Source organism: Drosophila sechellia, chromosome 3R (genome assembly GCF_004382195.2).
Source record: "Drosophila sechellia strain sech25 chromosome 3R, ASM438219v1, whole genome shotgun sequence".
NCBI lineage: Eukaryota > Metazoa > Arthropoda > Insecta > Diptera > Drosophilidae > Drosophila > Drosophila sechellia.
The window spans coordinates 18,975,433-19,002,241 of NC_045952.1; the positions used below are offsets into that span (position 1 = coordinate 18,975,433).

General features: G+C 41.8%; 3 protein-coding genes across 18 annotated transcripts in view; 2 read left to right on the plus strand and 1 right to left on the minus strand.

Annotated features, from left to right (window-relative positions):
- Positions 1–874: 874 nt before the first annotated feature.
- Positions 875–4,631, plus strand: LOC6607109 (probable maleylacetoacetate isomerase 2). 3 transcript variants are annotated; one of them, XM_002031861.2, is made up of 4 exons: positions 875–1,215; positions 2,700–2,877; positions 2,940–3,270; positions 3,348–4,631. In XM_002031861.2, the coding sequence occupies exons 1-4, from the start codon at positions 1,192–1,194 to the stop codon at positions 3,475–3,477; spliced, it is 663 nt and encodes a 220-aa protein (XP_002031897.1). In that variant the 5' UTR covers positions 875–1,191; the 3' UTR covers positions 3,478–4,631. The 3 variants fall into 3 exon arrangements, with proteins under 3 accessions (XP_002031897.1, XP_032576895.1, XP_032576894.1); XM_032721004.1 differs by lacking the exon at positions 875–1,215 and adding an exon at positions 2,291–2,344; XM_032721003.1 differs by lacking the exon at positions 875–1,215 and having other exon boundaries at positions 2,622–2,877.
- Positions 4,632–4,895: 264 nt separating this feature from the next.
- Positions 4,896–5,939, plus strand: LOC6607110 (probable maleylacetoacetate isomerase 1). Its single transcript, XM_002031862.2, has 3 exons — positions 4,896–5,271; positions 5,326–5,656; positions 5,720–5,939. The coding sequence occupies exons 1-3, from the start codon at positions 4,992–4,994 to the stop codon at positions 5,847–5,849; spliced, it is 741 nt and encodes a 246-aa protein (XP_002031898.1). The 5' UTR covers positions 4,896–4,991; the 3' UTR covers positions 5,850–5,939.
- Positions 5,940–8,307: 2,368 nt separating this feature from the next.
- Positions 8,308–26,809, minus strand: part of LOC6607111 (RNA-binding protein Nova-1) — a 32,919-nt gene continuing 14,417 nt past the window's right edge. For 3 of the 14 annotated variants that reach the window (XM_032720997.1, XM_032720996.1, XM_032720998.1), the window contains exons 3-7: positions 17,136–17,201; positions 16,029–16,172; positions 15,324–15,964; positions 14,722–15,250; positions 8,308–13,649 (exon numbers count right to left, since the gene is read on the minus strand). In XM_032720997.1, the coding sequence (XP_032576888.1) occupies positions 13,429–13,649; positions 14,722–15,250; positions 15,324–15,964; positions 16,029–16,172; positions 17,136–17,201 (1,601 nt within the window). In that variant the 3' untranslated portion in view covers positions 8,308–13,428. Of the gene's footprint in view, positions 13,650–14,721; positions 15,251–15,323; positions 15,965–16,028; positions 16,173–17,135; positions 17,202–19,482; positions 20,428–21,357; positions 21,682–23,843; positions 24,137–26,475; positions 26,624–26,809 lie in introns of those variants that run through there. The other 11 variants (XM_032721001.1, XM_032720999.1, XM_032720990.1 and 8 more) reach the window with 10 other exon arrangements.

Below are 26,809 nucleotides of genomic sequence, written 5' to 3' on the forward strand. Positions count from 1 at the left end.
ATCTCTGTTGGATCTGTTGTACTCTGCCATTTTTTGGTGTGATATTCTATTGGTTGTGGCGGTTGCTTTTAAGCCGCTTTACACATTGTTGCATTTCTACTAATCGTAGCTGGCCTAAACTGGGTCGCAACAGGACGAAAAAAGATTTAAAATAATACTGAAAACAAAAAAATTAATTATTATATATAACTAATTCGATTTCCAGTTGTTGTTTTGGTTGTACATGCGTAATGGTTTTAAACTCGTTTTGACTAACTGTAACTGATTGCCAAACTTTGTTAACTATTTTAGTCCATACATACATACGTACATATATACTTTTAGGTTTAAGCACTTGTAATTTAATCGAACATGATTTGAGCAAATTTAATGAAAATGAACTAAACTTACAAAAACACAAAACGAAAATAAAGTGGTGGTCGTAACTAAAAAGTTGTTGTTTTAATTCCTTTTTAAGGAAGATTTCCAAGGCCTTAGCTCTGAAAATAGAGAAGATTGTCTTCTTTGCAGTTTATCAGTGAGTTACTTAGCTGGTTTTTCGATCTGTTGGCCTTACTGGGTGTTTACCGTACCTAAAGCATTTTATCATACGCGCCATTTTAAGTTTAGCTAAGACGCGACCCCAAAAGCTTTCGTATAGTGCTCTCCCCATTTTCTTTGTTATCCTGCTACACTCTCTTCTCTCTCACTCTCTCTGTTTTTCTCTCATCCTTTCGCGGTGGTCCTTCCTCCCTCTCACAGACACGCAAGCTCGCAGAGCGCGCATTGTTGTTGGCGTTTGTCATTGTCTTTTTCGCGTTCGCTTTTGCTTTCGCTTTCGCACTCGTTTATTTAGTTCAGTGTGTTCAGTTGCGTCCTGGCTTCATATCCTGTCGCTATCCTTTGGCTAAGCGCAAGCACAAGCGGTTTCAGTTTGAGGTTTTGAGTGCATTTGAGCGGCTGCAAATACAAACAGAACTGTGCGCAGGAAAAGGCATATATCTCTGGAAATTTGTGCTTAGTGTTATTTCGGTGGAAAACATATCGTCGAGATCGAATTGTGCCGGATTTGCTGGATATAGATATACGAGGTGTAATTGCCGCTTTTCGATAAACCGGCTTGGCTCGTAACCACTTTTAATTCTTCATCGGTGTTGTGCGTGTGCACCAAACGGCTTCAAAATTAATTACTCAAAGTATCACCACAACGCTATGTCCTTATCGGCCATAGCCAAGGTAAGCGAATCCCAGCGTCATTGGCGCCTTCTTACGGGCATTTGGCAAAAATCCATTCCAGTTCCCGCAAATATCACTCATACCACGCGGCCAGCAATCTCTGACTTCAGTTCACTTGGTCTAAGTTTCACTCATACTCCTCTTCCGAATCCGCAATTTGATTTTGCGCAGAACAGCGAGCTTTCCTCCCTCGCGTACACACTGCGAAAGTTGCAAAACAGGGTTGTCAGGCGGCGAAAAGTTGCAAACAAGGATATGCATATCAATTTCAGAAATCAGCTTTTTTATAAATGCATATAAGCATTTATAAAACTTGCTTGATTTAATCACTAGAATGAATGCTCTAAAATTATCTATACATATTTTGGTTAAACTAGTCTTTGGTTTGTTAGAATAAATATAAGCTATGACAGAGAGGCACCTAAATCCACCCCCTTCCAAATATGTTTTAGTTCTAGCCCGAACTCGATAACCCTGCCCGTGGGTTTTGACTCAAACTCTAACGCGGCGACTGACCGAGCAACCCCTGAAAAAGCACACCCTCTCCAAGCGAATGGCGAAACTTCTGAGCCAATTTTCTCTTGAGCAGGGGTCCTGTGTCCTTGGAGCTGCCTTCGCGCTGCGGACTCAGGACAACGACAACTTGAATAAGGTTAATGCCCCTAGCCGACCTTGGGGTGCGACACAGTTTGGGACTCGGGAGCTCGGGACCTCGCTGATCGGGGTTCGGGGTTCGAATGTAGGATGTCGGAACTTATCGGACCCACCGTCCTCACTATCGCACGGGTTCATTGAACTTTTAGGGAACTCATTATGCTTTCGGTGAATACAGTTTCGTGTGGGTGGCGACGACAACGACCCGTCGATAGGCTCTGCTGGGTTGATTGGCCATGCCGGAACAGCCAGCTGTGTGTATATCATTTTAGGGCTCGTCCTCATCGGCGGCCATTTGGTTAGGGTATATAGTATATGGTATAGGGTCCGATACCGACCCCCTCGACCGCCCGAAGCTCTCCACTGTTGCTTTGCAGCTGTTGTCGGGCGCTATTTTTGGTGCAAGTCGAACTCAACGCTGTGCTTTTTGTCAGTCTATCGCTGGCGTTGCTCCTGTCTGGACACCATGAATCATGTGGGTACATCTGCATATTTCCATACGAGAGCCTCGGAGAAAATCCCTGTTATCTGTGCATAGAAATAAGCGATAAGTGCGTAATTGAGAGCTCTGGCTTATCGCGGAGTAAACCAAATAGCCGCGCTAAATGCAAATGATTAAACCAGTTTGACTAGGCTTGTTGTGCGCCTACTAACCCAACTCGTTATCAGCGGCAACCTGTTCTGTGCTATTTGTGTTGTTTGTTGTCTCCGAATTAGAATAAATAGATTTCGTAATAGAGTTTGTGGGCCCGTCACGCCATTCGGCGCTGGCCAGTTGTGGTAAAATGTCTACTAATCTCTGTCCCAATGCTTCCTCCTCCGACACACAGCCAATACTGTACTCGTATTGGCGCAGCTCGTGCTCCTGGCGCGTGCGCATTGCGATGAACCTGAAGGAGATACCCTACGACATCAAGCCGATCAGCCTGATCAAATCCGGTGGCGAGCAGCACTGCAATGAGTACCGCGAGGTGAATCCCATGGAGCAGGTGCCCGCCCTCCAGATTGGTAAGTATCTACCAAAGAACCCCAAGTGAACTTCCCTTACTCATCACGTTATCCACCTTCAGATGGACACACCCTCATCGAATCGGTGGCCATAATGCACTACCTGGAGGAAACCCGTCCCCAGCGACCACTCCTCCCACAGGACGTCCACAAGCGGGCCAAGGTGCGCGAAATAGTCGAGATCATCTGCTCGGGCATCCAGCCCCTGCAAAACCTCATCGTGCTCATCCACGTGGGCGAGGAGAAGAAGAAGGAGTGGGCCCAGCACTGGATTACACGTGGCTTTCGGGCGGTGGAGAAGGCGCTGTCCACCTCAGCCGGCAAATACTGCGTGGGCGATGAGATTTCCATGGCGGATTGCTGTCTCGTACCTCAGGTGTTCAATGCCCGAAGGTAAGTAGGATACTAAGTCAACCAAAACTCGAGATGCTGAAACCTAACTTGACTCATTGATTCCTATTTCCTTTCAGATTCCACGTCGATTTGCGACCGTATCCCATAATTCTGCGCATCGATCGCGAACTGGAGAGCAATCCGGCATTCCGGGCGGCCCATCCCTCCAATCAACCGGACTGTCCGCCGGAGCTGCCCAACAAATAGAATTTTCCGACCCCAACTGCAAAGCGCCGTAAGACGAAAAAGTGAATTGCAGTTCGTAAACCAGGCACAGGACAAACTAAGAACTTAAATCTGATCGGTGGGCAGGTGGATGGCGATGGTGAAAGGATTGGATAGGATGGCAAAGCTGGCGAGGATTCCATTAAGCAGAAACAGTCGGATGTGATTTAAGAAATTGCTAACAGCATTTAAATATGCATAAATGCATAAAAATACTATCGATAACATAACGAAATTCCTCACACGAAATTCAAACGCAAACGCAAAATTCTCAGAAAACGGAACAAAAAATCGTATAATAAATTCTTCAAATTCCCTTAGTTTGTCATTGTGAACATGATCTAAAAGATGAACTCATATATATTAAATATAACTTATTTTTATGCATTTTATTTAGGCTAACAAATCATAACAAATCCAAGGAGAACTCACGACGAAAAGCAAAATTCAATTCAGGGATTTAGAAAAAAAAACAAAACCAAATTTAGAAACACTATCGAAGATTTACAAGTATAAACGATGTATGTATGTATAAGTACTTCATGTCAAAGTTCGGCAGATGCTAAACGACTCGTTCACAAAGTACAAAACTTCAGTCAACCAATAAGTAAACTAAAGCAAGCTACATATACACTAAATAGAATAAATCCTAAGTAATCTATGTGAACTAAGCTAAAGAATCGATCACCTATTCGATGGTTCTGGATGTCGTAATGCCTCTTTGCTACCACAAAAGCATAACTAACTAACGAAGTATTACCCCAAACCCAATGCACATAGACGAATGACAAAGCCAACCGATTAAGAGCACAGTAATTTTATTAGCAAGTTGATGTAAATTGGATCGTGGGAGTCTCCTCACAACCCCGTACGAGTAGTTATATACATAAGCCTGCCGATGCCAAGTACATACACATACACATACTAACTATCCTGCACGACAGTACAACGCACGCGTCGAAGGACGAACGCCGATAGTCACATCATACAAACATACATATAGGTCGAGCTGCGCATTTTCGCACACCAATCGAATCGAATACCAAATTGAATACGAACCAACTAATATGCATAATTTCCGAAATATTGTAACAGTTCCATATACTATAAATAAATAAAACTTCAAACTAAGCTAATTGCTCAACAAATGTACTTTTAATATGTCATAAGCAGCAGGAAAAGGAGAAAGCAAATCATAGATAGCTAACATAACTTAGAGAAATATAAGAAACTTATAAAATATTATTTCATCTATAGGATCTCTATCATAAAGTACCCTTGTGCCATTTACTCGCATATATTACGAAAATAATTGCCTACTTTTGGGAGCAACCTATAAATGTAGGGAACCTATCGATAGTTCTGCACAGCATTCTCCAATCAGAACAGCTGAGTATTCTTATTGCTATCAGTTAGCATAGGTAAACAAGTTGTTTTTCTCACTATTAGTTCTGTTACTTAATAGAAGGAAGGGTTCGCCTCTTTAGAGAATATATATGGCTTCTGCTACTCAATTGACCCACAGGGGCATCCATTTGGCCCAATTGTACAGATCTTCTTGGTCTAAGCCCTTGATCCGGAATATGGCAACAAAGCCTATACTGTATTCCTATTGGCCTAGTTCGTGTTCTTGGAGAGTTCGCGTTGCGCTGGCAATTAAGAAGATTGATTATGACATCAAGCCGACTTCTTTGCTAAAAACAGTCAGCGGACATGCTTATACGGATGAATATAGGGAAGTCAATCCGATGCAAAAGGTTCCCTCTTTGAAAATTGGTAAGTGTTGCGAGTAATATGAGTACTTAGAATCTATGAGTTTTGCGGCATTAGATGGTCATACCTTGTGTGACTCGGTGGCTATTATGCACTACCTGGAGGAAACTCGACCTCAGCCAGCACTTCTGCCCCAAGATCCAGTTAAAAGAGCCAAGGTCCGTGAAATTGTGGAGCTCATTTGCTCGGGCATCCAGCCACTGCAAAATAGTTCTGTCCTGGATCATATAGGCAAAGATCAAAGTTTGGAATGGGCCCAACACTGGATTGCTCAAGGATTTCAGGGTCTCGAGAAGGTTCTTTCCCAATCGGCGGGCCAATTCTGTGTGGGAGATGAGCTCAGCATGGCTGATATTTGCCTGGTGCCTCAGGTGCGCAATGCCAGGAGGTAAGAAATATTACTGTAATTTAATTTCACAGGATGCTGATTTATTTTGATACTCCTAACCAGATACAAAGCTGACCTGACCCCATATCCCACCATAGTACGCTTGAATCAGAAACTACAAGAACTTGATGTATTTAAAGCCACTCATCCCAGCACCCAGCCAGATTGCCCACCTGAATTCGCAAAAAAATAATCAAAACTTAAGATATATTAAAACCAACATTGCATTTATAAAGATACTTGATATTAAATGGATATTCAAAAGCACCCAGCCCAAATCGAAGTGAAACATTGAATTATAATATAATTTTTATTAGTTTTGTCATTTTTATATAATCGTTCTTAAATGTGTAGTGTGTAATTCACGTAATTCATTTATGTACCGTCCTAACTTTGCATTTCTAATTTTCCATCCTGGATGCGGATCGTTATAATGTTTCTGTGTATGTAGTATGCACTTATTGGCTTTCCTGGTTGGAGTGTTTCTCTGTGGTTGTGTGTCTGCGTGTGTATATATGTATTCAACAAATTTTCTATAAATACTATTACATACATACAGATGCGCCGACGCATTACATAACATAACCATTACATTCGATATACATGCATGTTCCGCACTGTACCTAACATCGGTACCGATCCATCGCCTACCTAGCTTAGCTTTCATTTTATTGTTGGCCGTTTAGCGCGCCATTACCGTGAAGTTTTAGTCGCAATCTGCATTATAATCTTGTTCATTTTCTTATTCATTTTCATTTTTTGTTCGAGTATGATTCACTTGGGGTTATATAGCTATGCATATATATGTATGTAGAGAGGAGTAACTGTTTGCATACTTTTCGTTCGCAATTGTACAGAATTTCTTATCGTTTTGTTTAATTGCAAAAATTATGTTTTTCTCGATTTATTAAAACTTGAATGAGCTACTTTAAAGAATCTTCTTGTAGGGATACCTTTTGATTTAATTGTTTAAAGATTTCACTAGACTATTTTTCTGTTACTTGTCGTACGTTTTGGTTTTTCGTTTTTTCTTATTTGTTCAAATCTATACCTCGTTAAATGAAATTGAGCGAAATGAAGAAAACCTATTTTATACCGTGGTTATGTGTGATCTTTTACCATAGCGATTTTCAAATGCTAAATGAATAAATCTATAAAATCGTTTGCTTTGCTACTTGATTTTTAAAAAACTTCAATTGATTATACTTTGTAAATAGAGCATAACTAAATATCGTTGATTTCATTCGGCATTTAATTTGTTTACTTCAATTAGGACCTTCAGTTGACTTTATTTTGGGTTCATTTGCACTCAGAAAGGGATTTGGTTTGCTAAAATTGTATTTAAATATTTTGCTAATATGTATAAGTAAAACGTGTTACTCTGCGCAACGAATTTTCGTTTTCATTACGGCTATTTAATCAACATTCTCTACTTTCTCCACACATCGAATTGCCGGTTTTCTTGGAGCCATCATTTCATTTCGCACCTAGGTTAATATTACATTTGCATTGTATTTACATACATTTAAATACTCTATATACGTTAATTTGTTTACACCTTCCGACTTCATTTCTCATTTTGTCATTATTATTATCACAGTCAAATCATAAAAGATTTAGTACTTTTACTTTTGAATGAGTTTCCATGATGTTTTGCTTTTTTTGCTAATGTTCCGCGCTTTCGAATGACCATCATCGATCCCTATATCAATCATATCGTATATCGATCAATATCGTTATAATTAATTCTTCTCTATGAAACTATTGAGAGATCGAAAAGTGTGGCTTTTGCTGCTGCTGCTGTTCGTAATTCCTATAGTGTGCAACGGAATCTGACGTCGAGTGAGAAGAGTGCACTAGTGTTTCTAGATCGGGAGATACATACATATATCCCCATGATCGCAATGGATGTCCTGGGTCTCGGGGGAAACTTTCAGAGGATCGCAAAGCTATGCTATCGAATCGATTGTACATATTATTGGGGATCTCTAGTCGCTTGTGTATGAGAAATGAGAGAACTACTACGAGTTGAGCGAAATGTTGGACTTTCGGGGAGCGGGACCTGTTGCTGTTTTTTGATATTGGCCAGATATCGTGAAGGCCGTAATTTCTATGTAACTTTTGTTTCTGTTTTCTAAGGTACTCACGTATGCAACGGCGTAGTTTTGGGTTGCGAAAGTGTTTGTTTAAGTGAAGAAGACTCGAAAATTCGACTTTTACTTGTTACGATCCGAAAGTTAATATTCATTTGCCGTTAACTATTTTGTACACTGAATAAGATTTCATTGAAATATAGTATGTTGTTTTCACTATGACTGTGATGTAGCTTCATGAATTATGACTTACGGCTAGGATCATTTAACGGCATTACGTCTAAGGTTTTTACCGCCCGCACATCCCATACTGCACAGCAATATCTCGTGCCTGGGGCTAACTTCGTTCGATCTATCGATCTATCGATTGAGGGAGTTTTTCAAAATCTTTTTTCGGCTACTTTACATATTGGTTTTGCTGCAGACCCATGTGTGCTAAATGAATTGTGCCAAATGGAAACGCAGATAAATAAATAGTTTTTGGGGTCCGTGCCGAGCTGCAGTTTTCATTGTCGGAAATTGAGGCCCTGCACGTTCCTCCTTTTCTTGGGTACTGGGTTCTTCTTTTGTTTGAATCGTTAAACCACTTTTATTTGCTTGAATTAATTAATATTAATTTTATTTATCACACTAACGACTACGTTTTATACCTTTAGTGTATGTGTATATATATATAGTATTTAATATTTTACTAATGTTGTATGCTTCTTGTTGTGGCTGCTGAATGAACGTCTCCGCAGCCGAGTTGCTTCGGCCGATCGATCGAGTTTTCCGATAGAATTTGATACATACAATGCTATATGAGGTTATATAATGATTCAGTTAGTTCTCCGACCTATCAAATACCAGCGGGGTTCGCATCAAATCGCAAACATATTCGCATCTTCCATGTATGTGGGTATACGTACAGGTATATCATATGCATATGGGGTGTATTGTGTACATTTATATACGAGTATGTATCGTAATGTTTAATTGTTCTAATAACAGTGTGGGTGGCAAAGCATAACAAATTATAATTAAAGTTACTCTCATCGCTCGCTTCTCTTCGCTTTAAGTATGTAGTTATGTATGTATGCAATATTTGTATGTACTATACGAGATTTGATTGGTAAATTGAACTCCTCTTTACATATATTTGTATTTTACCAACATACGGATTTCATTTCGAAGTGCAAAACTCATTGCCACTCCGCTATATTTCTTGTTGGGTTTTTTTCTCATTCTTCAAAATGTTCAAAGTCGAATTTGAATTACTTTAGATATTTATGCACTGTATGTATATAGTTAATAAAAGTCGCTTTTATGCTTACTATTTTAACACTAATAGACTCCGTCGTTGAAATAACAGCTGTATTACTTTCTTTTCCCTACCACCTATCGTTATTGTTTAAAGATGCCTTTCAATAAGTTAATAAAACTCCTAAGCTTCTAAAAATCGTCTGTGTGTACTGGGTGAATCGAACTGAATGAATGCGCACGTCTTTCCAAAGTTTCCTAGTTTAGTATGGTTGCAGTGGATAGTTGGTTTCTTGGATAGCTGGATAGCTGGATAGTTGGATAGTTGGTGCTCGGGAGGGGGTGTTGGTGCTCGATAGAGGATGAGTTGCGTGACGAATGTGCCTGATAAGTGGGTTCTCGTGGTTGCCAGTGGCAGTAACAGTGGTTAATCGATGGAAAGCACAAAGCAATCATGCGGCCTAAGGACTCTGCCTAAACGGTGCAACTTGCAACTTGCATTTGGGGCAGGCGGTGCCGAGGCCACCCAACTATGGTTTTTGCGGGTTGCGTGAAGCTTCAATTTGTACAGCAAATAACAAACGCATTTAAACAATAAAATCCAAACAAGCATAAACACGTCGAAAGCGGGACGCGGGTGGGTCCTTTGAACCGATGGGATCGGATCTGACCTCTCATCCGATCGGTTCGACACCCGAGTAACTCCATTTTCCCATTTTCCCCATCTTCCCTTCGTCACGCCCCCTCAGCCACGCGGGGGGGATATCTACTCTATTGGATCGCAAATCGGACATTTCTGAGAAACGGAGTGATTGGAACTGGCAAAGACCTTTTGCGGTGAATACGTATGCATATATGGGATTGGGGACTCTGGACTCTGGACTCTGGAGCGAACTGTCCATACATCGATGAATTGAGAACTTGATTTCGGGGGAGATTTCTTTGCTTTTCAAGTAAAGCTTTTCTTTTCTCTTAGTTGTCTCATTAAAAAATTAATTATTTCATAATTAATTTCAAGTATCGTTTGACTTCCTTTTAATAAATATATTTTTGCTTTGTTTTGTTGTTTTTCTTTTTCTTTGTTGTTTTTAAATACATATCACAGATCCAGTACAAATATATGTATATATATTTGTGTTTATTTCTTCTTCCTTCCTCTACTACGTTTAGATATCATATAAAACTCATACATTAAACATAACTCAGTGAGCACGCGCAAGTGATACTGATATTTAGTACGAATGTGTGAATGTATGGGAGAGGTGTGTCTCATGTGAGCGTGTGTTACTGTGTGGTGTAACTCATGGGAGCGTGTGTGTGAGTGTGTGTGTGTGCTGGGAATTGCGATAGATAGACCATATAGATATAGTGCTTCGATTCTGGGGGCTCTGAAATAGGTTCGTTGCACTCCCGATCTGACGTAAGGCGAAGAAGTCGAAATAAAAGTCGTTTGTTGTTGGATTTGTAGGTTGATTGGTTGGTTGGTTGACTGATTGGCTGATTGATTGGTTGACTGGTTGTTGTGGGGTGGACGAAGGGGGATCTGTGTTCTTATGCTTGTTGTGATTTTGGCTGTTGTTGTTGTTTGTTAAGCTACGTTTCAAAGTTGTAACTGTGGAATTCGGCTGTTCTAAGACGGTCTATTGCATTTATGTACTTTCAAATTGTATCGATCTCTGGTTTTGACTTATTCTCGTTTTTCTTTATGATACTCATAAAATAATAGGTTCGAATAAAACACCAACATCGTTTTTACTTATACCTTCCCCTTACGTTTTCGATTTGTTTTCTTTTTGGATGTTAATGCATATTTCAAGGCACACTAGCATTTACGACTGTACTTTCAAATTTACTCTCTGGATTTTTGTTTCCACATTTAGCTTTTGTTTGCTTATAGATCTCTTTCGTTTTGTGTTATAATTATGTTCTGTTTTTCACTTGATTTTGTATTTTAATCGTATTATATAAATATTGCACAAATAAGAACAATTGTAGGTAAGTTTTAACAATAATAGCAAAAATTAATAAGAACAACTTTCAACTTAAATATATAGACTTAGCTTAGGATTGGTTGCCGTTGTGGTTTTTGTTTGTTTCATTTTACTTTCATTTCACTACGGTGATGAGCGTTTTCAGTGATTGAATCGAAATCGAAATCGAAATAGATCTCGAACTGAGCAAAGAAGTGGTTGACTGATTGGCTGATTGACTGGCTGACTGTCTGATTGAGTTGATTTTGATTGGTCATGATAATGTTGTAGTAGACTGATTTGGTTTTGGGAACACGATTGGGTTAGTGGTGGTGCGGCGCTTGTGGGTGGGTGGATGGGTGGTTGGTTGGTAATGGTGGTTGGGTGCGCGGAACGCTCCAAAATAAACAAGAAAATAAACGTTGCTGGTTTTTATTGTTGGTTTTGTAGTCAAATTTTATTTAAATTTCGTTTCATCTTCGTTTTATTTATCGAAAAGAAGTGTTAAACTAAATTATATGTGTAAGGAATAAAGTAAATAAGAAAAATTTCATTACAAGTAAGGCATTTCTCTCTCTGTAGGTGAGTGGTGTTCGTATGGGTACTTTTATCCTTGTGTATTTTGTGTGTATATGAACAGGGAGTTTTTTAAATGTGATGTTAACTTCTTTTGTCTTTACACTGCGTTTCTAGATAGATATGTACATATAATCGTTATGAAATGTTCGTTGAAACAATGTTTAATAATTGCACAATACTTAAAATTAATAAGGGAAATTGTTTGGTGGATTGTTTGTTTTGACGTATGAAGAAACCCCTAAATGAATGCTTTAATGTGAATATTTTACAAAGAAATAATTGTTTTGCTAAGGCTTTTTATGTTGTTTTCGTATTTTTTTTGTTTTTAAGATATTTGTGATGCATTAGGTGAGAGAAAATGTAAGGCTTAAAATTAGAATGTAAGAATCAAATGTGCTAAATTTACCAAAAATAGTGGTTAACAAACGCAAAATGACAAGAAAAAAAGTAAGTAAGAAGTGCAGTTCTCGGACTGGCAACTAACAAATCGCAATGTGTTTTTTTTCATAAATAATATGTATACATAAAACAAAAGTTATAAGGAGTAACAAATCGGGAGCACAAAATCATAACCAAAAGGAGACTCACGTGCGCGCAACACATTAACACCACTCGATCCGATCCGATCGAATCGGATTGGATTGTATCTAAAACTAAACAACATTATCATGATCAACATCAACTGTAGCGTTCCGAAAGTGTACATATACAGAGGTCAGGCTGTAGAATCGTAGGTGGAAAGTTTATATATATATATATAAATTAACAGCGATAAGCAATTAGAGGGAGTGGGGCAACAACAGAGAACAGATGGAACAGAAAACTTTAACGAAATCACGAAAAGGTCAACAAAGTCACTCTTTTTTTGTATTTTTTTTTTTTTTGCTGAACTCTTTGAAGTTGCATTTTTCACTAGCCTGTTTGCAGTTGCAGTATTAGCTATAGCAAGTGTTTTTGTCTGTGGGAGGAGGGGGTGGTGTAGTAAAATATTTACCTTATTTCGAGGGTAAGAATCACCTGAAGTTTTCACTGAAAACGCTCGCTCATTATACATTTGATTTTCGTTTAGCTCAACATAATGCTAATAATTAGGTGTGTGTGTTTGTTTTTGGGGGCGGGGGAGGTGTGTAAGTGTGTAAGTGGGTGGTGGCATATGTATATATATATATGTATGGGCATATGTGTGTAGATAATATATATAAACAAGACTCAACAACTGTGTACATATACATATGTATATATGCCCCATGTAACGTATCGTATCGTATAAGTTGGTTGGGAGTAGCAAAAACAAAACACGCAACGCAAACATTCGCATCACAAACAAACCAAAAACCCAAACGCTCTTCTTTCGCAACTAGTTTGTGTCTAATATAACTTGTTTTCGGTTTTTACCGTTTTAACGATCGTGACAAACAAATGCAACAATGTATATAGCAGAGAAGGTAGTACATATAGTATTTTTACAGATTTTTCACTACTTCTCATAACTCGTTTTTCACTTTCTTAAAGGGCGTTAGTAGTTAAAGCAAATCTCTTGAGGTGAAGGCCTTGGAATTGTTTACTCAACAAAATCTATGGATTTTTTGCAATACGTTATTATTATTATTATTAGTTTCGTTTTCAACTGCTTAAGTCTGAGCTGCAAGCAATTGGTGTTTCCTTTTTGTAATCCCTTCACATTTCATTTCATTTTAGGTTTTAGGTTTTTGAATTTTCCTCTCGTTTCTCAAAGAAATTAACAAGTTTAAGAGGAAAATCGTCGAGGGTATGGGGTAGTTTGTTTGTTGTTGCTTTGCTTTTTGCCTGTTTGTTTGATGTTCTGTTAAGATTGCTGGTTTTGTTGCTTTACTCGGATATTAGTTATGGTACTTTTTGTTTTTTTTTTATTTTAATTCACAACAGTGGTTAATGGAATTTGTCGCGCCCTCTTTGTCTCCTCCTCGTTGATTTTCTGTTCAATTAGATATTGCGCTTTGGCAATGGCACTCGGCTGACCAGTTATGGTTACAATGCGATTTCTAGTGCCAGGTGCGAATATGCCCTTTTTGGAAATTTGCACATTTGCGCCAGAAACATGTTGAATTTCAACTAAACTACGACCGTTCGGACCTGGAATATTTGCATCAGATTTATGTTAAATATTTTCAAGATATTAAATGATAGTATGGGTAATATATGTGGCTATAATAGTAATATATGTATATACCTATGTATATATATGCATATTAGGTATTGGGCGTGTATAGCGCTTGGGTGTTAAGGACGCCAACAAAATAAAAATAAAACAAAATCAAACCAAATCAAATCAATGGTCAATTGGCTGCAAAAGGGGTCACGGTGGGCCTAACCTACTGACCTAACGACCTTACAACTGACACTGAGGTAAAATCAACTGCGCCACAACGAATGTATTTAAATACAAAAACAATGTAATTATATTTTACGCATGGTTACCCACGAATTGCACTAGCCAACTGGGCGATCCGCCCAGCTACACGTAAGTATATCGAACAAATTCGTTAGGCCTAAACAAAATGGAAAAGTGAATGTGTTATTCAATCTATTCAATGTACAACCTAAAGCTGCTAAAGCTACTTACTGTCTTATAATCCTAAGCTATCGGATGCTGCTGTTCTGTGCGAATTTTCAGTGGGTTTTTCGTGGTTTCGGGAAAATTATTTCGGATGTTTACACGGTGCAATAGGTGCAATATCGAGGGCGGATCATGGATCATGGATCATATATGCTGGCGGATGGGTGAGAGGCAAGAACTTGACTAGAAATTTCGCTATAAGTGTCAATGAATTTAGCCTTTGAGAATGTCTATCGGAATGTCTCACGGAATGCGTTGAATGCTTAGAATGGGATATCTCTCAATAAGTCGTACCCTCTATCTCTCTCTGGAATGAGTCTGCAATGATGTGCCTGTGTCTGCTTGGCTTTTGTCTCTATGTCTAATGGGCTCTAGAGCTAATCAAAAATGGGAGCTTGGGAACGGTAACGGGAGTGGATTGTGGGTTGGGGGAATATTTAATCCCGCTCGGGAATTTCACAGGTGCGTGGGGTCAAACGTGTGGATTTGGTGGGGCATTTGGGGATTGGTAAAGAAAATTGCGGTGTGGTTGGTTCTCTGTTGATTGGTTCTTTGCAATTTAGTATGGATAATAATATGGACGCGCACCTAGAATAGCGCCGATAATCACTTCCGGCACCTCGACGTTCTTCGAGTCCTTGGAGCTCAGGTCGCCGGGAGTGGGACTCTTGCTTAGGCCGCCCAGCTGCGCCGTGGTCGCCGTTCCCGTGGCTGCCGTCAATCCAAAGCTATTGTTGTTCAGTGAGACGGGCGTGGCGCCCGGCGCCGTTGCCGAGCCCAAATGGCGGAATGGATCGAATTGCACTGCGGCAGCGTCCAGTTGCGACTGCGTCGGCCGGCTGGCGGCAGCTGCAACGGCCGCCGCTGCGGCATATTGCTCCAGATTCACCTGGCCAACGGCACCGAACACATTGCTGGCGGTGGCCGCAGATGCGGCAGCGGCAGTCTGCTGGTCCAGCGTCGTTACGCCCAGGAAGTTGCCCAGCGTTGAGTGGGCGCCGTTGGTGTGCGACACACCCACGCCCATTCCAAGGACACCGTACTTGGCCAGCACGCTCAGAGCGGCGACAACTTCGTTCGTTACGGTCTCCGAGTAGCCAGAGCCGCGCATGGCAACCTGTTTGGATGATACGAAACGCAGATTAAGTATACGCCATGTTTACACAGATGGGGCATGTGCCAAGTCTAACCTTAATATGCTCGAGCAGCTGTGTGGCAACCGCTAGATTGGGCGCCGGATTGGGTGAGCCCAGATTGATGGACAAATTGATGCCGGTGCCGTTGACTAGCAGGCTGGACGCCGAATTTGCACCGCTGATCGTGGTGCCCAACGTGGAGTTCAACGAGGCGGTGCTCGAGTTGATGGCAATCTGATTGGTAGCGTACGGCGAGCCGGTCGGATTAAAGTTGGCCACCGGGCCGCTGACGTCCGCGTAGGATACGTTCAGGCAGGTGCCCGACTGGGGATCTTCGACGATCTTCGAGAGGATCATCTTGCAGGCGTTCTTATTGTTCTCCTTGTCGCCAATGATGGTGATGCAGCGCTCCTGCAGCGACACATCCTTGGGCTTCTGCGAGATCTGGACATAGGAGCCGCTCTCCTCCTTGATCTGTTTAATGAAGGCTCCGCCCTTGCCAATGATCATGCCGGCGGTCGAGTTGGGCACAAGGATCTTGACCTGCCTGTCGCGCTCCTGTGTCTGTTTTGACTCGACATCGACGATCTTGTTGGTCAGGTCGGGCTTCTCGCGGATCTTGTCCATGATGAACTCCATCACGACCATGATGGCCTCCGTGGAGCCGGTGATCAGGCACACGCGTTCGGTTGTGCCTGCAAAGCAAAGATTAAGACATCACTTTATATTAAGCGAGCAAGAGGAGATAACTGAACTCACCTGGGTAGAAGTCGTGCGACTTGGACATCTTGACCCTAGCACCCGTGTCCTTCTGCAGGGAGGCGATCGTCTCGCCACCTTTGCCAATGATGGCCCCGGAGGCCACCGCGGGCACCAGTATTTTCATGTGATACGTTGTGTCGCCTGAAACGAAAGAATCGAGAGGAGTTCACAGGGCGACCAATGGATTAGTCTCGGGAGATTCGCTTGGATTGGGTCACTATTCTTTTTGTTGGTCAATAGATTAGGGGGTTTTTGGTACAGGTTACAGGGTTACAGTTAGTCTGTGTGCGCCCTTGGCTGCTGCATACAATCTAGTTGTCTGGTTATTATTTGTTGGTTAGATCTAGTTTCTAGCTCATTCGGCAGGTTACAAATTAAAAATAATAACAGCATTTCAGCGTCGATCGTTTGTTCGTTCGGCAGGACGCTCACAACGAGGGACGTTCGAAAAGTTGAGCTTCAACTCGGTTAGTTTGGTTATAGTTTTCAGATAGATAGTTTTCGATTTCGACTTGGTTTAGTGGATTAGCATGGTTCACTGCTGTGTGTGGGCATGGATTGGTTATGGTGGTGTGGGCGTGGGCGTGGGCGTGGACATGGACGTGGTGTATCGACTGTGGTCTGTTTTCTGTGGTTTTTGTAATGGGCAAGCCATGAGGGAGATATGCGCTCGAGATGAGATGGAACAGACAATGCTGGCGACACACGAAACATATGAAAGCCCGTTTTTTACTTCTCCTCCGAAGGTCGTTGGCTTGGCCGAAAGAAAAAGCCCCGCAAATTACTTGGGCAACCCACAAAAGCGAAAAAAAAAACAAACGAAATAAATACGGAAAAAATGTAAGTCAAAGCATAAGTCGGTCAAAGGGTCGAAGGTTAATGTGCGTTGTCAGTTGGGTCGCATAATCAGTTTTCGTTTTCAGTCCGTCCGAGGTCAGGCTCAAAAAGCGCGCTTTCGTCATAAAAAACAGACAGCCATCTAGTTACGGATACAGAAAACGATATAGAGCTACGCTTTAATTGGTATTAATCTTGAATTAGTCGATCGTTTGGCTAGACAAAGATGGATTTAATGGTATTTAATGAAAGTGTGACAAAGCTTACCATGATGAATATGATTATTGTTATTATTTTCAATTTCAACCTCAATTCCAGAACAAACTGACTCACCTGAAATGGAAAAAGAAGAAGAAGACAGAAACAATGATTATAAGTTGGGATCTGAAGGCAGTGCACGGCATTACACGGCTAAGTGATGGGAATGTGGCGAATGCATGTGAATGCAGTGGGACCTCCCTGCGTATGAGTGATATCATCTGCGTCACACAGCCTCAAGTCGCCGACAAACGACACGAGACAACCGACGGCAGCCAGTTGTAAGTAAGTAAACAAACAAATTTCAATTAATAAAATGTGTCAAGCGGAGACGCTCCATTACACAAGCGCATTGGCTGGCAAAAACAACGAGATGGAATAGAATGGAACGGGCATGGCATGGCATGGCATGGAATGATCTAAGCGCGTTGCACCTGACTGCCTGGCATCGTGCAGCATGGCGACTTGTGGCAGCCCAAGACTCTGCCGATGCCACTTGGGCGCACTCGGTTCGTTTAAATTTAGCCACCATCCGCCCCCCGAGGCACCACCATTACCACCACCACCCAGTTCCTTTCGGCATGGGTGAAATGTATGCCATACGCTGACGTTGTCGTCGTCTTGCTCGTCCCGTTGCCACTCAGCGCCAGAGTGTCCTTCAAAAGTATTTCTCTAATTAGATACAGCGCACACACACACACGAAGATGCACTGACATTGGGTGGTGTGGGGTATTATGGGGTATGGGTATTCGCTTGGGCTGGGGAATATTGGACCATTTGCCCTGCTTTGCATGCATGTGTGAAAATGCGGTTCGCAAAGAATTCGCTACGAAAGCGAATTGCGACCACATATTTAGCACCATGCTGGCCAATTTCCGCCACTGAGTCAATTTCCGGACGCATCTGTCAGTTATCTATCACTTATTCCGTATGAATGGAGTGCAATCCGTGAAATTCTTTTACGAAATTCTACTGCAATGCAAAATACTCGTAAATAAGCGAGAGCCGCAAAATGGCCATGGTAAATAATATGCAGGAAGACAAAAAAACAGAAAACAAAACATAAATTCGTTTGCTTAGCGTTTTTATGGGCCACAAAGGACAGGCCAAGAACGCTGCTGCAAAGCTGCGTTGCTGTTGACACTGTGCAGCAGCTTAAATTATGTGACTGTCATAAATAACACTTGCAGCACACTGGCCAGAGACCGCCCATGGTGCTGCAAGTGGGCGTGGCAGGGTGGCGGGGTGGCAGAGCTTGCAGGATGGCAGCAGGCAGACTGGAGACTAATTTCGTATGCATTGTGTGCAGGATTGGACGGGAAACTAGGCTAACGACAAGCTGGCACACAGTCAGGACCACCCATTCGATTCCACTCCACTCCACCCACTCCACCCACTCCAACCCCAAACCACAGTAAATGCCACGGAGCAATCTGCAACACGCAAATTGTTAAAGCAAAGCCCGAGCAGCAAGTGCTTGTCGCGTACCACGCGACGTATGCGTAATGCGGGGGCATGTGGCACGCGATTAAACGATTGGATCCTGCAGGCGACAAGTATGTTTAATATCCTGCACCGGAAAGTGCTTTAAGGACACTCGAAATGAACTCTAAACATAAACATAAACATAACCAATTCAATCGTTCGATTGAAACTTACAAAAGAGCAAACGAATATCTTTATGCAACACTCATGAATCATTAGGGCATGCTGAAGGAAATACACAAAACATAATATTTTAAGGCACAAACAAAATTGAAATGGACGCCCACATTTAAGCGTACGATTAGCATATGAGTTTTTTATATAGTCGATTGTGGCTGTATATTTCTTTTTTTTTGGTTTTTCTTTTTTTTTAGCTGGCTGCTTGTTTCTGTTTTAGCTGCTTAGTTTTTTTTTATGAGTGTTTGTTGGTTTGGTTTTATTTCTTGTGTATCGGAATGTGTGCTGGATTGGTGGATGCTGGTGATGTTTGGATTATTTTCTTTCAAAACTTTCAACGCAATGTTAATGGATAATTCATTTATAGCTTGTGGCTTCTGGTTCGGCATTCAGTTCAGTTCGTTTGACATTTGGGCGTTCTTGATACTTTTTTCTTGGTACATATTTTTTTTTGGTTCAGCTTTTAAGTTGCTGGCGGCATTTAGAATGAGGCGACGTGGTGATTGATGCTGTTGTTGGCTGGTTGGTTGAGATTTGTTGGTTGTAGCGAGCTCGATAGTTATAGATAGTTATATAGAGAAGTGGTGTACATTTTATGTATGGTGTAGTAGAGGAAGTTGTGCGCAACTTTTGATTTGATAGTTCTATGCTGATGCTGATTGCGTTTGTTTGTTTGTTCTTGATCAGACTCACCGTAACACCAGCAGGAGTTAGTCTTATAGTTGCCCAGCTGCAGTTGCTGTTGCGCGTTGCTGCTGTTGTTGCTGTTGCAGTTGGTGATGCTGCTGTCGTTGCCTCCTGATGTTGCTGCTGCTGCTGCTGCTGCTGATGCGAGTGCTGCTACCGTGTTGCCGCTCGCTGTTGCAGTCGGCGTCTGGGCACCTGGCGTTCCATTCGGCGAACCATTCTCCCTCAGGGGCGACAGATCCATCTGATGATGCGGAACATGACTGGGATTAGCCGGGTTTTCTATTTGCTTTTGATAGCTATGAACGGCTAATGAGTATGCAGCGTTGCTATGATTGCTGTTGCTGATGTTGCCGATGTTGCTGATGTTGCTGATGTTGCTTATGTTGCTTATGTTGCTGTCGCTGCTGCTGCTGTTGCTGATGCTACTGCTGCTGCCGCCGCCGCTGGCCAGCGAATGTGTGGATGAGGGCGACGACGTGGTTGTGGAATGTCGTGGCTGATAGTTACAAGCTAATTGCTGCATATGTGTGGGCTTTGATTGCTGATATCGATATGTGAGATGTTCGTTTTCTGGTTCTTGTTGCTGCTGCTGCTGCTGCTGTGGGCTGCTGTTGTGTTGGTTCTGATGCTGCAACTGCAGCTTCTGCTGCAAGTAATCAAAGCCAAACTGCTGAATCAGCTGCTCGGCCGCCTTGTCCATGGCCACCTTCATAATACTCTCCATTGCCTTGGAATTGTTGCCGTTCCCGTTCAGTCTTCGTTTTTGTTTGCGACGGAATTGATGCTGCCTTGAATCGATTGTACTCGTTTCGTTCCTTATTCAACTGATTTATTCGTTATTTGTTTTCGATTTGTTATTATATTTCGTAATTTGCAATTTGGGCTCTAGTTTTTTCTTAACTGTTCAGTGTTTTGATTGAACCTACGCGCCGCTTTCCAATCATTAAACTTTGTTCAATAAACGAAAGAAAAAGAAATGGAAAATTTGTTTAGATTAAGCTGGCTTTTCATAGGTTTCTCTCTGCTCTGATCACACACACACACACGCGAGCGGGAGAGAGATAGATAGGTAGATAGAGCACTTCAAGGACCTTCGCTTTCTGTCTCTTTCCCCCTCGCACTCCATCGATATCTCAATTGCATATTCATTATATAGCTACACATCGAGTTTAATGGCAATCGAGTTTGTAAGGCTTTGGACTGTGCATTTGCTGCTATTCTTTTCTTTTTTTCTACGATTTGTTTGGGATATGCTCTTCATGATGATGTGGTGGTTGTAAAGTTAACATATAGAGATATATAGATCGGGTTGATAGAGTGGTGACTTCGCAGTGGTTTAGTAGGTCGCTCGACTTCCGGATGACTTGATTTAGTTCGATTTGATTCGATAGCTGACGATAGCTCGATATTGATTAGATATTGGTGTTCTTTGATGGCGATTTTAGTGTTCTTCTGTTCTGGTGCCTGTTCATTTTTTGGTTTCTTGATGGTTTCTTGTTAGATATTTGGTACGATAACAACAACAACGATTACGATGCGACTGGTATATAGTTTGTATAGATAGAAGGCGGAGTGAGAAACAGACAGAGACAGAGAAAGCGGCAGCAGCAAGCTTCAGCAAAAGTATCGATAAATTTGTTGTCGATTGGATGATTGCATCTGTCTGGGATGGAACTTATATCCCTCGCATCGGAACAATAATACTTGATAATACATATTCGCTTACAGACATGAGTAGTTGGATGACAATTGGTGCCATGGCGATTTAGAGAGATAGTACGAGTATGTCCATGTACGATGGCGTTTGTTAATGACGATTGTTACACAACATCCAGAAATGCTATGGGAGACATTAAGAAAACAATGCCAAAGCTTTACCATTCAGCTGTAGAGTTGAGCTCAGAGGTCAGAGTTCACAGAGGAGATGTTGCAGATGCTCTCGATTCTATAATACTTGATGACAGGACGGCGATCTTTTGTGATGATCTTCTGCTGATGTGTTGCATTTGTTTTTCTCGATTTGATCTCAGTCGTTTTTAGTTTGTTTAATAACTTTCGGCTTTTCTATATGTTTTATATTTTAGTCATTACTTGCGTAGCTTTATCACAACATATTTTAACTGCTTTGCTTGCTTGGAATTATTATCACATTTGAGTTGAGTTCGGTTGAGAGTTTTCATTGGTTTTGTGGGAATGCTGCTGCTGGATTGTTACAAGTTATACGCGACTTTTTCTATTATTGCTTATCGCACGCTTTAAGTGGGGGACAACAACAAAAACAACTGTTCGTGATTATTGAAAATGTTCTTTTTTTATATACTTTGTGGGTTAGCGTTCAGTTCGTTTTTTAACTTTATCGTTCTGCTGTGTGGCATGCACATCAATTTATTTTTACATTTTGTGTAGTATCTATAATTATATTTGCGCTATGGTTGGCTTTCGATAATTACAAGCACATTTATATGCATGAACGATAATGGTTTAAAAAAAAAAAGAACAAAAAAGAAGAAACAAACAGAAAAACGATAATAAAAACGGTAATATGCAACACAGTGGTCGGATGTATTAAAAGCTGTAACAAATATCATGGTCATATATGAAATTGAGCGAATTGAAAGCATTTTAATTGATGGAACAGCGGAAGCCAGTTGATAAGGTCTGCTGATGGCTGATGATTGGGCAGAAGCTGAAAATGATGATGGGATAGTATCTCTGCCTAGAACCATCTTCTCCAATAACCAAAATCTACTCCAATATGATTCGAACGAAAAGACCTTGGTTCCATTCTAATAAACTGAACATTAAATGAGGCGCAACCATATATTTGCTTAATTGTTGCGCAGTAATTTTCACTAATCATCCGAAGGCACAAATTATTAACTAAATTCAAGTTTGAATAGGTACATACATATGTCATCTGACTTGGGAGAGAAAAGAAACAAACTTCGGAAACAAACGAATATCTGAAAAACACATGCAAAGTGGGCGTTTTTGAATACCTTTGTGAGATCATCTTTCACACAAACCGAAACCCTTTTGGCTCTTAAAATTGATTTATAGCTCTCGCTATTGAGAAGTCTGCCGGCCAGTAGAAGATGAAATGCCAGCAAAACACCTGCCCAGAAACGTGAGTCTTGCCAAATGGCAGTCAAATTAACAACTGGTTGGCCAGAGCCGAAAACTCCGAGATTGCACAATGGATTCGAAGTCAAAAAAAAGCTACTGGTTGGAACTGGATGCGCCGTGAAAAGGCGAACTGCTGCCACGCATAAATAACACATTTCTCGGACATTTTCGCCAAAATGCCAAAAATTACGACGGTTGAGCAACAAAGGAAGAGTAAGAAGACTCTCTTGCCAAGAAAAATAAAAGTAAAATCCCCAAATCCGTCCCCTCTTTTTTGGAGCTGTTTTGGGAGGGAATAATATGTGTGTTTTTATTTCTATTTATCTGTGGTCTTTTTTCATGAGCAACATGAGCAGTTTTTGGGCATGGCCACGAGTGTCTTGACTTATTTTTGGCTGGCTCTTTCAAACGAACACACACACACAGACAAACACACGCACACACAGGCATTCACAATCGCAGAGATAGAGTGAGACATGTTGCCCACATTCAAATCGCTTTTCAAGGTTACGTTTTGCCGCCGTTTTGCTTCCCGCATTTTCAAGACGGCAATTTTGTATTTCTTATTTTATACTTTTGTTAGAGCCCTAAGACGAGTACTTGAAATCACAAAAAAATAAAAAAAACAGAGAGGCCGCGTGACTCTTGAGTTAATTACGAACAACTATGTAACTCGAAATTGATTTTGAGAATCAACTGATAATAAAGGCCGATCCGATTCAATCCGATCCCAGCTTGAGCTGAGGTCAAACTTCAACTCGACTTGTCGTTTGTTTAGTGCCTTTTTGAATAATCATTATGACTGGCATTGAACTGAATACATTGCTCTGTGTGGGTTTGGTTCGTGGTTCGCTTTGGTTTTACTTTGGCTTTGACTTGGGATTTTCAACGATTTTCAAATGCTAATTTCAATAGAACACACACTTGTGTCGAGCCTAAGACTTCAGTCGAGAGAACAACAAACCAGGAGGCGACTTTGAAACGCTAGATAAACCAAGTTGACAAGACGTTAATTGCCGCGTTACGTTGGCTAACATTAATATCGAAATATTACGCATACGCCGAGGTGTACGTGTGTGTGTGAGGAGGGCTCAGGTGATGGCATATACAGTTAGCAAAGCTCCTGGCAAATACCGAATGAGATAAACCCTATAATTACCAATGCACACGCTAATTACCAAGGTCAACGAAACAACAACAGGTGAACACAATGAGTTACACTTAACCGAGAAACGTACAGAAGCTTTGCTGTAGCTGAAAAGCTGGCTGCTGATGGAATTGCTGTCCCAGCTGCTGAAGATCCTGCTGCTGCTGCTGCTGCTGTTGCGTCTGCTGCTGGTGCTGCTGCATCATCATCGCGGGCGGACTGATCGACGTGGACGAGGTGGTTCTGGCAAACAACATGCTGCTGCCCAAAAGAGCCAAACCAATAAAATCACTGGCAAAATGGCTGCGCGGTAGCTGGGAATTCGTGTGTGGAAAACGAGCAACAGCGAGCGATCGAGCGAGCGCACGAAACGAGCAACCAAACCGCACTGAAGAATTTCGTTCGATGCGAAGACGGAGCCGCGACTCAAGCATAGAGTTTGCCAGAGAGCCGGAGAATTGGAGAATCTACAGGCAAGCGGGGCAGCGAGAGAGGGAGAGAGAGAGAGATCCGGAGAGCAGCGAGTGAGGTTCATGAGTCAGAGTGTGCGATGATGATCATGATGATGATGATGTCGTCGTCGTTGGTCCGTATATATGATCTAATGCTGGCCCGCCGATGATTGCCTCACTTCACTCCATGTCACTCGGTTCATTATCAACGCCAAAGAGAGAGAAATACACAAACAGGGGCGGAGACACAAAGGGGGGGCGTGTGTGTGTCGAAAATAGAAACTGCTGTGGCAACATGTGATACGGAATGAGCCAACGTGATAAGCCAGCGGCGAAAAGAGTGAACGTGTCACGTTTTCACCCTCCAAAACGATGAGAATTCAACGGGGAAGCTAAACCAAACGATTTGCCAAGCGATCCATAAATGACAACGGGAAGTTATGCTTAAAGCCCTTGATATTACATAAGATGCGATTTAAAACGGTGAAGTAGTAGCCACATTCGAGAGGCATATATATAATATATTTAGAGGCATATAAAACTAATGGGGAGAAGAGGGATTGTCAGCTTTAATCTTTCCGATTATACAATTACAATTATTCAAGATAGGAACAACTAACAGAGAACTCATTAAGATTTACAAATATTAAACTTGGGAACTACGAGAAAAGTGTCGTGAGTTCAAGTGGTGCCACCACTGGGACTGACCCACGCTGCGTATGCGTAATATAAGGACTTCTGATGACCCAATTATCGAAGCTAGCCGGGCTTGTCCTAATCACTGGCCCGAAAAGAATGTCAAACTGCCTGGCCCCTTGAGTTATTAGTGGGCCACTCGAGATGCTCTACAAGTGCAGTCACACCAAATGCCTGGCCACTCGAGTCGCAACAATGGAATGCACCTAAGAATAAGGTAACCCAAAAACGCGACACAGAGATACCAGTTCAGATTGTGGCCAAAACAGTGAGAGTGCGAGAGAGCACACAGCCCCTAGGCAGTAAACGCACTTGAGATTCAACCATGCCAGCTGCTGCATCTAGCCAGCCAGGCAGCCAGTCAGCCTGCCATCGAGGCAACACACCCAGTTCTACAGGACCCACCACTCAAGGACGTTGCTGCTGCGTTTGCGGCTGCTGCGGCTGCTTTGGCTGCTTCGGCTGCTTTGGCTGCTTCGGCTGCTGTGGCAGCTGCAATGGCGCCAAATGCTGCAGTGCAGCTGAATGGTCGCCGCGTTCGAGGAGTTCCGTGTCGTCCTACTGCGCAGGACCCTTCCTAGACGAAAAGCACGGAGCAAAGGCAGGCAGGCAAGCTGCGATGGCAGAGGAGCGACCACAGGCACACACAGATACAGATACAGATACACGTACGCACCCGCATTGTCATCAAAGTAGGTCAACCGCTTGCCATGCTGTCAACGTTTGCCGAGAGCAGCTCTCGCCTCTCTCTTTCACGGCGAACTAGAGTTCGCTACAGTATACACCCCTAACTATTCGCACGCTTTTCCAGCTGCCCTGCCAGCACTGATTACATAAGCCACGACACCAGTCGCCCAAACCTCCACGCTGACCCACCGCCCCGATTTTCCTCGATTTTACTGCATTTCCTTTGCAGCAGCCCCGCCAACTGACGCATTTCTAGTCCGGGCTACACGGAAAACAATAAGTCTATCTATACTGAAATACATTATAAAATGTACAAACGTTTCTTTAAAAATTTAAGACAAACAATCGTTTGAATTTCCTAACTTCTTTGGATGAAACTTAAAAACTTTAAGCAGCTTATTTTTCTCTGTGCATCTCAAAAACTTTACTTTGCTCTCTCACCAGCCACACACAATTTCAGCCATGACAGTCATAAATAAGAAGAAAAACTAAAAAAATTAAATAGATAGCACACAAAAAAAACAAATGACTGTCAAGGCAGCTAAGCAAATAAATTGCTAGAAAACTAATAAAACGACGACGTGGGTAAATACCCAAAACCATATGATATGGACCTGTTCTCTGTCCAGCAAACAGGCAGCTTCAATGATGGCTAATTAATTACAAATGCCCAGCTGTACACATACATTGAACGATTCTATTTATCTGGGCTCATCTATAATGCCATCGTTTGAATGGACAAACAGCTGATAAAATGGCATTCTTTATAAGCAATCAGATTCTTGGGCAGAACTAACCCATTAACTATTGATGTCCCCGAACATAAACTATAGTGAATGGAGTGGAGTATATGGAAATAAGTTATATTTACCTATTTAACGAACTTACTCGAACAAAGCTTCCGCATTCCAATTCACGAGATAAAACTTAAATTTTTTGATGCAACATTAAGACACTAGAATTTTGTTTTATTTTCTGTAGATTATTTTTTTAACACTTGACGTATTTTAGACAGCCTTCTGTGATGAACGAAAACTAAGGACTAATCTTCCCTTCATAATTTCCAATTGACAATTAGGAAACTCGAAAACACGACTCTAGCCACTCGTCTATCCGTCTAAATACCAAAAGCCAGCGGGGGCGACAGTGCGACTCCAACACTTACACCTTTTGCTATTTTCGTGGCTATGACGACAGGTACTTCGATTGCGTAGTGGCTGCT